Genomic DNA, 12,559 nt, shown 5'->3' with positions numbered 1-12,559 from the left:
CAACTCAGCAGACCTCATGCAAATCGTTTCCCATCTTTCCTGCCCATTTAGGAAGCTTGATCTGCCCAGCAGGGCTTTTGAAGCCGCCTCCGAAGGGGACTTTGAGCTGCAGGGGTATGCCTTTGAGGCCGCAGAGGAGCAGCTGAGACCACCTCGGATCGTGCGTGTGGGACTTGTTCAGAACAGAACTCCCCTGCCTGCAGATGCCCCTGTGGCAAAACAGGTGCAGCCTCTTTTGACCATAAATACATAAACGGAGCAGTTGGCCCGCTCTGTGTTTTGAACACGTCCACAGTCCCCAGGTGGCCACTCACTGCAAATCCATAGGCACCACGAGTGGTCATCTAGATGCTTCTGCCCTGGCCACCCCCCTTCCCTGTAGCCCGCATCTCTGGCTCTTCTTTCTTGTCTGGCTCCTGCCCTCTCTTTGCCTTCTCGCTCCTCAGTTTTTCCCACCTTCCCCTCCACATCCTTTCCTGCGATTGATCTGAAGTTCCATTTCTCAGTGGGGAGGGTGCCTTTTGTCTGGCTCAAGCTCTCTCTGGAACTCTGCCTCTCAGTCTTTTGCCAGAAGAGTACCTGCTGGCACACGCCGGTCAGGACCTGTCTGTCCGTCCGTGATCCTGAGGGTGGGGACTCACCAAACCCAGATGTCTGTCAGCTGATGGTGCCTCAGGGTGGCGGGAATATGATACGCATTTCCTCATGACCTTACGGTTAGTATAAATGTGACAGCATTCTTGTATGTCCCTAAAGAAATATGTTGTCACAGACACAGGCGATTTGTTGTCTACACTTCTTCACAGCATTCCTCCAGCTGCTCAAACTTTTCAGGCTTTCTCTGCAGAGGTTTCCTGGGGATACAGCATGCCTCAGAACTCCTAGGGATTCTCGAGAAAAGGTCAGTTGGATTCCAGGTCAGGTTCTGCATCATCTTTCTCTTTGATCCTTCTGCTTTTGTTGGATTAAAAGATTTCTGGTTCTCAGGTCACTTTTTGTCTCTGGATTAATTGACTGTGAGTATGTTTCCTCAACCATCCCAGATTGTCGGGGGCAGGGACATTGTTCTCACCCCCATGGCACCTAGGAGCACAACTCCGCACACTGTCAGCACCTAGCAAATACCCATGGAGCCTTGGTGTGTAGTCTTGAAGGGGAGAGACAGCATCGTGAAGAGTTGTTGCTCTCTGGGTTTTCGGCCTGGTTCTTCGGGTCTTTCTCTGAACAGACGGTTCCAAACATCTCCTGGGGGGCAGGCATTGTGCTGAGGACACCAAGAAGATGAAGACAACTTTCCTCCTGCCCCTAAGGAGCTCGTGGGGTAATGGAGTGACAGACAATGGGGAACACAATAGCACAATGGGAACAGCGCCACCATAGGGACCTACCAGGGCATGCTGAGGCACCTCTTGATGCTCAGACTTTTGCTGGGAGAGTCACTCCTCTGTGGGTGACGCATGACATGAATAACACATCCAGGGAAGATTGGGTGGAGTGGGGAAGTTACATTCCTGAAGGAGGACACACCTGGAAAATGGGATCCATTCATTCAATGATAAGATACACACAGGAAAATGGAAGTGGCAGGACAAGTCATACCGGAAGCCTTGAGTACAGGATGGTAGAAAGTGGACTCTGTCCTGAGGCAAAAGGAGCAGTTAGCCCAGGGGATGGCCAAAGTGTGCACTGGGTGTGGTCCCCTCTTGCAGTAAATAGCAGATAAGCTTATACACTCCTCTGAGCAACCCTTTGGGGCAGATGGTGTTCTCCCTATTCTCCAGGTGAAGAAACTGAGGCTCTGAAAGGCAGCATCGAGTGTGTAGGACCCTAGAGCCTCTGCACCTCCACCTTTTATTTATTTGTTTATTTAGAGCTTGCGGGGGAGGGGTAGTGGGCAGAGGAAGAGAATCTCAGGCAGACTCCACTGAGTGCAGAGCCTGACGCGGGGCTGGATCCCACAACTCTGAAATCATGACCAGAGCCAAAACCAAGAGTCAGAAGCTCAACTGACTCTTCCACCCAGGGCACCCCATACACCTCCACCTTTTACTGCAGATTTTGGACTTTATTCGAGTAGGATGTATCAGAACCTCCCCACCTTCCTCATCCTCTTGCTGCTGCCTAGGTGGGGGGTTGTTCCTCGTCTTTGGGGATGAGTTCTGAAAATAGTCTCAACCAACAGAAGAGAATAGGTTCTAATCCTTGGTTTTTGAATTGCCAGGTCACTGCCCTTCACAGACGCATAGAATCCATCGTAGAGGTGGCCGCTGTGTGCAGAGTGAACATCATCTGTTTCCAGGAAGCATGGAGTAAGTCTCTCCTGGGGCGCTTTCTCTGCTGCCTTCAGATAATAGTGTATTATCTCCATGTCACCAAGAGGACTACTTGACTTTTTAAAAAATCTCTTCTTCTCTCATCTATAGAAAGATTCTTTTGTCAACGACACCAGAAAGCCAGGAATCCTGGCCTCCACACACCCCAGTCTGTTGTCTGGTCCTGCCAGTTCTTCCCAAAGGGTCCTGAACCCATTCAGTTGCTCCTACCCACCTTCTCACCACTGCCCTGGCCCGAGGTGCCACCAGCTTACACCTGGCTTCTGTATTTGCTTCCAGCTGGTCTCCCTGTGCTCTCCACTTTGGCCCCTTCTAACTGCTCTTCATGCCTTCTAGGAAAGATCTTTACAAAACTCAACTCTGTACTGCTTAGTCTGTTCCTTCCACCTCCTCTGCGGCCTCATCTCGGCTGGGCTCTGCTCTGACCTCCTGGATCCTTCACTCCCCTATGGCACCCTCTCCCTCCTCCCAGGCCACTGCAGCAGCTGCTCCCTCTGGCCTGGCCTTCATCCCCCTTGCCCTCCCCTCCCCCTCTCCTTGCCTTTTAGACCCTGTCCAGCCTTCACATAGAAGCTCAGAGCCACCTCCCTATCTCAAGGTATGTCCCTGTAACGTACCCCTGGTGCCATATACCTTTATTTTCTTTTTACCAAAGTTCTACATGCTTGTGGTTGGGAGTGAAATGGTCTACAAGGTCTGTTACCAAAAACTAGCTGTCCTCCTCCCTAGAGGCAACCACTTTCTACTCTTGGCTGGTTCTTTGGGAATCTACCTTTGTGTTGCTGCTTCCTGATTGTTCAGTTTCATACCATCTATTAACTTCCCACTGTGGAAGAAGACAGCATTAGTCCCTTGCCTCCTCTGCCCACTCTGTTCACACATACCCTTCTTATCTTCCACCCATTCTCTGCCAAGCCATTTTGTAGACTTAGATTTCTTTTCCTGAATCACTTTCTGTTTTCCCCAGAATTTGCTTTGTTTTCTGTACACCTACCCCAAATTCTACCCCAAACTTATTTCCAGCTTCCTAAATCCTCTTGGGAGGTTTAGACGTGTGAAGCTGTCTGTTGGTTCCATCTCCTTTTTTTTCAATTGTAAGTTTTCATTTTAATTCCAGTTAGTTAACATACAGTGTTATGTTCATTTCAGGTGTACAATATAGTGATTCAGCAGTTCCGTATATTACCCGGTGCTCATCACAAGTGCTCTTCTTAATCCCCATCAACTATTTCCCCCATACCCCCTACCTGGTTCCATCTCCTTGAAGGAGTAAGTCCCCAGAGCCTTCTGACTTCTCTAGTCTGATTAGTTGCCCCCTCTGCTGGCTGCATAGCTGTCATCCTGGGATTTCCCTTCACCATCATGCTGGGGAGTTCCTTTATCTTGCTCTTGTGTTTCTTCTATCCCCCATCTTCCTCTTTCTTGCTTTTCTCCCTCTTTTTGGCTGAGTAGTTTTCTGAGAAAGAACACATAGGAGGTAACCTTTTTGAGACCTTGCATATCTGAAAATATGCTCCTCCTACAACTAGCTCGATAGTTTGGTTGGGTATTGAATTCTAGGTTAGAAATAATTTTCCTTCGGAAGTTTGAGCACATTGCTCCATTGTCTCCTGGCTTTGAGTGTTGTTGACTAGTCTAAAGCCCTTTTGACTGATGACCCATTGCATATGATCTGTTTCTTTTTCTCTAGAAGGTTGTAGAATTTTCTCTAATGCTTTGAAGTTTCATAATGATATGCCATTGTGTGTACCTATTTTATTTTTTTCGTTAAGTCATCAAATATTTATTAAGCATCTACTATATGCTGGGTGCCACCATAGGTCCTTGAGATACAGCAGCAAGCCAAAAAGAGAGACACCTCTGCCCTTAGGGTGCTTCTTGTGGGGAGTGGGGAGACAGTACATGATGTGTGTGTATCTATTTTAATCCATTATTCCAGGAACTCATTGGATTCCTCTAGGCTAGAAATCTGGGTCCTTCAGATCTACTGTTCATTAGTGATTTTCTCCCCTCTTTTTTCTTTCCTCTCTTCCTGATATTCCTACTATTAGGATGTTAGAACCCTGGGCTAGATCCCTAATCTTCTTAAGTATTTCCTCCTATTTTTCATCTTTGTCTTTTTGCTCAGTTTTCTGGTAGATTTTATCTTGATTTGCCATTCAGTCTTTTGTTTCTGCTGTCATATTTTGAATTTACAAGAGTTCTTTTGGTCTGTAAGTTCCTGTTTTATGACATCCTGTTCTTATTTTATAATCACAGTACTTTCTCTTGTCTCTGAGGATGTTAGGTAGCATTTTTTTTCTCCTTGCACGTTTCCTACTTACTCCAAATTGGTCTTTTTTCCCCAGCTGCTTATATTTTAAGAATTGGGGGTTAAAAAGCTGATTGCAAACTCTGAGTTTGTGGGAAGAGCTCCTTCCCACTGAGCTTCATGAGAGGGTGACTTGGTTTAGCTGTTTGTTAGCTATTCCTTCATAGTAGTGTCTTTGGGTCATTCTTTTCAGGCTGGTCAGAGTCCCCAGAGAAGATTCTTCTTACCTCCTGCCAAGAAGAGAAGGAGGATAGGGGTCCGGTGTGCCAATGTTTACTGAATCCCTCTGTTTTTGACACTCTACTCGTCTTCATCTGTCCTGGCTTCCCCAAGGCCAGAGGCCTTCTGTTTAAGCACCTCCAGAGAATGAGCCTCTAGCCTTCTGCTGGGGTGGGAGGGACTCATGCCAGCCTTGTGCAGTGGAGGAGGGATCTGGGCTTCTGACTGCTTTTTAAGCAGACTTTTGACCAATTTTTGTTTGTTACCCCTCCCTGCTTCCCCACCTTCAGAGCCCCATGGTACCTCTGACTCCTCAACTTTCCAAGGGTGTATGGTGGAGAACGGTATATGGCTTCCTCTACTGCTGGAAGCCTGAATTTTCTGGGTCTATCACAATATCTACCCTCATCCCTTGGCTCTCCAGCCTCCCGTGTTCTGTTGCTCTTGTCCTTTTCTCAGTGCTTCATCCTCATGGGTTTGTACCTTTGCATAAAAATCCCTTTACTGTCATTTGGTGCGGCTACAGAAAAGAGCAAAGGCGTGCATCCAGTCTGCCATCTGTACCCAGAAGTTCATTTCGTTTTCCATGTTCCCAGTTACTTATACTTTCACTCATTTGGGCAACACTTTTGATTTGTCTGCCTCTTCCATTAGACCATAAACTCCATGAGGTCATTGTGTGGTGTTAGTTTATTTTTCCCATTCTAATTATCACCCCTATTTTTTTTTTAATTTTTTATTGTTATGTTGATCCGCATACATTACATCATTAGTTTTAGATGTAGTGTTCCATGATTCATTGTTTGTGCATCACACCCAGTGCTCCATGCAGAATGTGCCCTCTTTAATACCCATCACCAGGCTAACCCATCCTCCCACCCCCCTCCCCTCTAGAACCCTCAGTTTGTTTTTCAGAGTCCATCGTCTCTCATGGTTCGTCTCCCCCTCCGATTTCCCCCCCTTCATTCTTCCCCTCCTGCTATCTTCTTCTTTTTTTTTTCTTAACATATATTGCATTATTTGTTTCAGAGGTACAGATCTGAGATTCAACAGTCTTGCACAATTCACAGCACTTACCAGAGCACATACCCTCCCCGTGTCTATCACCCAGTCACCCCATCCCTCCCACCCCACCCCCCACTCCAGCAACCCTCAGTTTGTTTCCTGAGATTAAGAATTCCTCATATCAGTGAGGTCATATGATACATGTCTTTCTCTTTTTGACTTATTTCGCTCAGCATAATACCCTCCATTTCCATCCACGCTGTTGCAAATGGCAAGATCTCATTCCTTTTGATGGCTGCATAATATTCCATTGTATATATATACCACATCTTTACCCATTCATCTGTCGATGGGCATCTTGGCTCTTTCCACAGTTTGGCTATTGTGGACGTTGCTGCTATAAACATCGGGGTGCATGTACCCCTTCGGATCCCTACATTTGTATCTTTGCACCCCTATTTTTTTAACATTAAACATACTTAACTGTAATAAAATATATATAACATAATATTCATCACTTTAACCATTGGTACAATGTTACAATTCAGTGACGTTACATGCATTCACAAAGTGTACAATTCAGTGACGTTAAATGCATTCACAAAGTTGTGTAACCATTACCACTATCTATACCCAAAACTTTTTCAACATCTCCAACAAAAACTCTGTACTCATTTAATAATACCCCTCCATCCTGCACCTCTGATAACCTCTGTTCAACTTTCTATCTCTATGAATTTGATTACTCTAGGGACCTCATGTAAGTGGAATCATATAGTATTTGTCCTTTTGTGACTGGCTTATTTCACTTTAGAACAATGTTTTCGAGGTCCATCCATGTTGTGCCATGTGTCAGAATGCTCTTCCTTTTTATGGCTGCATAATATTCCACCATATGGATAGACCACAGTTTGTCTATCCATTCCCCCACCCTTGTTTTATCTTTAAAAAAAAATTATTTATTTGTTAGAGCACGAAAGCGCAAGTTGCAGGGAGAGGGTGGAGGGAGAGGAAGAGAGAGAATCTCAAGCAAACTCCCTGCTGAGCAGGGAGCCGGACATAGAGTGCGATCCCACGACCCTGAGATCATGACCTGAGCCAAAATCAAGAGCCGGACGCCTGACTGACTGAGGCACTCAGGCTCAGCTTTATCTTTAAATGCTTTATCTTTAATGAACAATCCCTGCTACGTGACAGACAAAATGTTTACGGGATGGTTTCACCAACTTCTTCCTTTTCTTGGATCTGGAAAACTCCCAGTCATCCATCAAGGTCTAGCACAGACACCCCCTTCTTTGGGGGACCCCGGGAACTCCCCTGCATAGAACTGAGCACTCTGTGAAATCGTGCAGCCACACGGGGTTATAATTGAGCTCCCCCCCATCTAGGCTGGCAGCTCCTGAGGGCAGGGCCAGGTCTAAATTTAGAGCCTGACTCATGGAATGTTGGTTCAGTAAATAAGGAACCCTCTTCCCCTCTAATCTGAAAGCTGTGGAGTTGGACTTTGCAGCCAGCCTCCCGCCAACCTCCATTCCCCATTCCTCTTTGGAAAGTTTGTTTACAGAGGTTGTGTAAACAGGAAAAGAAGCCATTAAAATGGAAATGGAGAAATTTGGAGAGCTTAGCAACCTGAAATGAAGTCAGAAAGGGAGGTTTTATTCTCTTGGGGTATTTGAGTCTCTCCTAATGTGCTGAAAGCTGAGAATAAATGGTCATTAAGGATCTTTTTTGTCATTAACAGCTGTTTCCGTTGGCTTCCTTAAAATAGTCTCTCCCTCTTTCCTGAAGGTAGGCCTGGGGAGTCTGGAGCCTGAGGCCAAGGCCCCTGGGGCTGGTGGTACTGGCAGAGCCTGGGTGGCCAAGATGGTGGAGGTGCCATTGGCAGCCTCTTCACGCTGGCCATATCTCAGGACCAGCAATCCTACGACTGAAAGGAATTGGGAGACTGATGCTTCTTTTCTCTTTCTTCTCTGTGAAATGAGGAGAGTCTTCCCTACTTCACAAGGATATGGGGACCAGCTGCCTATTACTGGGCCCATGGCCCACGTTTGGGAAAGGTTGACTACAGTTAGTAACCCCAAACAGGCCACCCGCCCCATGCCGTGACCACGTGAGGCACTTGCCATGCACATCACGCTGCTTCCTGAATACCATCCCTGCAGGTTAGTCAGTTCAGAGCGACGTGAACCATAGCAAGCATCTGGAAACTTCCATTAGGCTAAGCTGCCTGAAAGAAAATGGACTTGGGTTATTGGAAGGAGGAAGGTCTAAAGAGTATACAGAATTGGTCCAAACAAAGAATTCAGTCATCCAAAGCAAGAAGAAAAAGACAAACAGCCTGTTAGGAAACGGGCAGAGTTAGGAACAAGACTGCCTAGAGGATGAACCCAGAAAGGCCAGTGACCATGTGGCAAGGTGCTCCACCCATAGGTGAGGGAAATGCATATTTAATCATGGAGCTATACCAGCTCACACCATCAGACTGGCCGACACTAAAGAGTATGGGAGCGGTGGAACACACGTAGCCAAAAATCCCTGTACCCACCCCCATTGCAGCCCCCACTCTCCCCCACAAAGGCAAGCATCATTTTGAACTCGGTATGTGTAGTGTTCTGTGAATTGTTACTCCATATGTAGGTACCTGCTGTTTGAAAAATAAAAAGCAAACAAAAATCAGTTTATGAATTTAATGAAATTTCTTATTTAATTAGCCCCCTGATGGCATCTAGCTAGAGAACATGGGAATAATGCATTTATCCTTGGGGAACATTCAGTCCATCATCCAGCGGTTCCCAGACTTCTTATGGGAGTTCATTAAGTGAGTGGCTTTTCTTGTTCCTGAACAAGCCTCTCTATCCCCGTGAGGAGGAACATTTCTGTGGTGATGTGCCCAGGGTCCCCAGTGCCATCCTCAGTGGCCCTCTGACACTTTCCCCAGGGAGTCTTGGCTATGCTTATACCAACCCACAGATTGGCCAGCAGTTTGGGATCCAGAGTAAAATATACATAAGATCAACTTTACCACTTTAGTCATTTTTATACAGATCAGTGGCATTAAGCACATTCACACTGTTGTGCAACCATCACCATCATTCATCTCCAGAATTTTTTCCTCTTCCCAAACTGAAACTCTGTCCTCCCCCCCCCCCCAGCCCCTGGCAACCACCATTCTAATTTCTGTCCCTATGAATCTGGCTATCCTAAGTACCCCCATCTAAGTGGAATCCTATAGCATTTGTCCTTTTATGACTGATGTATCACTTAGCATAATGTCTTTGAGCCTCACCCATATTATAGCATGTGTCAGAAGTTCCTGCTTTTTAAGGCTGAATAACATTCCATTGTATGGATACATACCACATTTGGTTTATCCATTCATCCATCAATGGACACTTGGGTTACTTCCATCTTTCAGCTGTTGTGAATAGTGCTTCTATGAAATGATTATGCAGATATCTATTCAAGTCCCTGAATTGTTTTTTCCATAAATTCAATTGTTTTTAAGACTGCAGTAAAGAAATTTGGCCCAGCCCTTTGTTTTGCTATGAAGCCTAGAAGGTTAGGGTCTGCCTGGTGCTCACATTCGGGGACACAGGACCCAGAAACCAGGCTGAGACCCTCGGGAGACTTGTTATCTTGTGGAGATCCTCAATAGCTGGGCCGAGGAGCGCCCCCTCCGAGGTCATGAGTGTTGGATGTGATTCTGACTTTCTCCTCTTCACAGCTATGCCCTTTGCCTTCTGTACGAGAGAGAAGCTTCCTTGGACGGAATTTGCTGAGTCAGCAGAGGACGGACCCACCAGCAGATTCTGTCAGAAGGTACAGGTCACAGAGCACGACCTCAGCTGCTGGATGTGGCCCTTCACCATGGAAAGTGCACCCATTTGGTGCTTGTTTTGCCAAATGAGATTAGATAAGACTATTTGCTGCCCTTTTTTTTAGTGTACTTTCACTTGAAATCATAGACTTTCAGAGCTAAGAGGGCCCTTAATGGCTTTTTCAGGTGAGGGAGCTGCAGCCCAGGGAGGGGTGACCTCCCACGGCAGGTTCTGCCATTGGCAAGTGGCAGAGGTGGCCTTCGGGGACCAGGGATGAGGTTGATTCCTTGTCTGGACCTCTGCTGCTGCCCAAGTTGTTTGCCTGCATTATGTAAGCTTCTCTGTGTGGCCTGTCTCATCAGTACCGAGATCAGTCTTCATTTTTCTTTGTTAAAACCTTATAATGTTGTTTGACCCCACTGATATGAAATGTCCAGAGTAGGAAAATGAATAGAGGCAGAAAGACATGGTTGCTGGGCAGAGAGAGGGATGGGGAGTGACTGCTAATGGGTATGGGGTTTCCATTTGGGGGTAATGAAAATGTTCTAAAATCAGATTGTGGTGATGGTTGCACAACTCTGTGGATGTACTAAAAGCCACCCAGCAGCACACTTTATTTTTCCCCCCTCGCCCATCAGCAGTGACCCGAACAGCACACTTTAAAAGGATGAATTTTGTACCATGTGAATTATATCCTAATAAAGCAGTTCTCTCTCTCTCTCTCTCTCTCTCTCTCACACACACACACACACACACAAACCCAACCCATAACAACAAAGAGGTTACAAATGATGACTTATCCTTATTCTTAACAAAGCACTTTTTTCACTTCTCCATGTCCCATTTCAGATTTTATAAGTATTTTTAGGGGATTTTTTTGAGCAGAACTGTAATCATAGTGATTCTATCAAAACTGAGCCGCAATTCCAAACATCAGCGTTCTCACGCTATCAGAAAAAAAATCTGTCATCTGCCAGGTTGTTGATTCTGTGCTGTGGATAAAAGAGAGGGGACTGATTAAGTGGTGACTATAGATGACACACTTGAACCAGGGCCAGAGGAAGAGGAAAGGGGGAGTAGGGGATGAGAACTGGTACCAGAGGACACCTGTCTGCATCGAGAGGGGCCCAGGACCCATGGATGCCCTTACATGACTTGGAACATCACCTTCTGCCCTTTGTGCCTTTCTCCATCCTTAAGGCCAGAGGTAGTGACAGGCTAGTTAGAGTTGAGGACAAATGACCATCTGGGGCTGCTTATCCTGATGGTCACCAGGTCCTTAATGTTCTTATTTGAGACAAAAGGAATTCAGCATCAAAGAGTTTGGTTTGGCTTGGTTGGTATGATGAAAAGTATGAGGAATATTCTTTTTTTTTTTTTTTTATTGTGGTAAACAGCACATAAAATTTACCATCTCAGCCATTTCTAAGTGTATCATTCAGGGGTGCTAAGTACATTCACATTGTTATGAAACAGATCTCCAGAACTTTTTCATCTTGTAAATCTGAGACTCTGTACCCATTAAACAACTCTCCATTCACCCCCAGCTACTGGCAGCCAATATCCTACCTCCTGTTTCTATGAATTTGACTACTTTAGATACCTCACGTAAGTGGACTCATTCAGTATTTGTCTTTTTGTGACCAGCTTGTTTCATGTAGCATAATGTCTCCAAGGCTCATGGTGTCATGTGAATCACATGTCATCCATGTGACGACAGGATTTCCTTCCTTTTTAAGGCTGAATAATATCCATTGTATGGATATACCATATTTTTAAAAGATTTTATTTTTTTTTTTTAAGATTTTTTTTTAAGTAATCTCTGCAGCCAATGTGGGGCTCAGACTCACAACCCCGAGATCAGGAGTCACATGCTCTACCAACTGAGCCAGTCAGACACCCCAGATGTACCACATTTTATTTATTCATTTATCCCTCAGTGGATTTTTGGGTTGCTTCTACTTCTTGGCTCTTATGAAGAGTACTGCTATGATCATTGGTGTACAAATATCTCTTCAAGATATTCTTTCAGATATATACCCAGAAGTGGGACTTCTAGATCATATGGTAGTTCTATTTTTAATTTTTTTGAGAAACTGCCATACTATTTTCCACAGCCACTGCACCATTTTACATTTCCACCAACAGGACACAAGGACAACAGTTATTCTTACTTAGCTCAGCTTGGGCATCAGGACAACGCTGGCATTCAGCCTTCCAAAGAACAAATACAAATGATAGATAGCTCTGAACCAAGTCAAATTATTTAGTAGGATCATTTAATTCTTCAAAAAAAAAAAAAAAAAAACTATGACGGTTGATTTAAAAGTATGACTCTGCTACATTCCTCATCTTTCCAGCTGGCAAAGAAGCACGACATGGTGGTGGTATCTCCTATCCTGGAACGAGACAGAGAGCACGGGGACGTTCTGTGGAACACAGCCGTGGTGATCTCCAATTCCGGAGCAGTCCTGGGAAAGACCAGGAAAAACCACATCCCCAGAGTGGGCGACTTCAACGAGGTGAGCCAGCCCTACAAAAACCCACTCAGCTTACTGGCCCTTCGGTCCACACCTGCCTGTGGATCTTTCCGTGAGGGAAATCCTGTGTTGGATCATGTCCCGTCACACAACACTGGAACACAGTATGGCTGTAGTGATCACATGGAGAGATGAGATTTGAATGGGACTCCTGGGTGAGTCCCAAACACCAAGCACAGAGGGATATTTCTTTTTTTTAAATTTTTTAAATACAATTTTATATAAAATTATTATACAAAAATAAATTTAAAATTTTTTTTTAAATTTATTTATCAGAGAGAGAGAGAGACAGAGGCAGGCAGAGGGAGAAGCAGGCTCCCCGCTGAGCAAGGA

General features: G+C 45.3%; 1 protein-coding gene across 1 annotated transcript in view; it reads left to right on the top strand.

The window, feature by feature from the left end:
* Positions 1 to 12,559, top strand: part of UPB1 (beta-ureidopropionase 1) — a 33,396-nt gene that overhangs the window by 6,506 nt on the left and 14,331 nt on the right. The window contains exons 2-5 of the mRNA XM_078060706.1: positions 52 to 223; positions 2,222 to 2,309; positions 9,593 to 9,687; positions 12,047 to 12,208. Of these exons, the coding sequence (XP_077916832.1) occupies positions 52 to 223; positions 2,222 to 2,309; positions 9,593 to 9,687; positions 12,047 to 12,208 (517 nt within the window). The remainder of the gene's footprint in view (positions 1 to 51; positions 224 to 2,221; positions 2,310 to 9,592; positions 9,688 to 12,046; positions 12,209 to 12,559) is intronic.

Source organism: Halichoerus grypus, chromosome 13 (assembly GCF_964656455.1).
Source record: "Halichoerus grypus chromosome 13, mHalGry1.hap1.1, whole genome shotgun sequence".
In the NCBI taxonomy this organism is placed as follows: Eukaryota; Metazoa; Chordata; class Mammalia; order Carnivora; family Phocidae; genus Halichoerus; species Halichoerus grypus.
The sequence above is the reverse complement of the archived record's forward strand: the minus strand, read 5'-3'. Positions and strand labels throughout refer to the sequence as shown.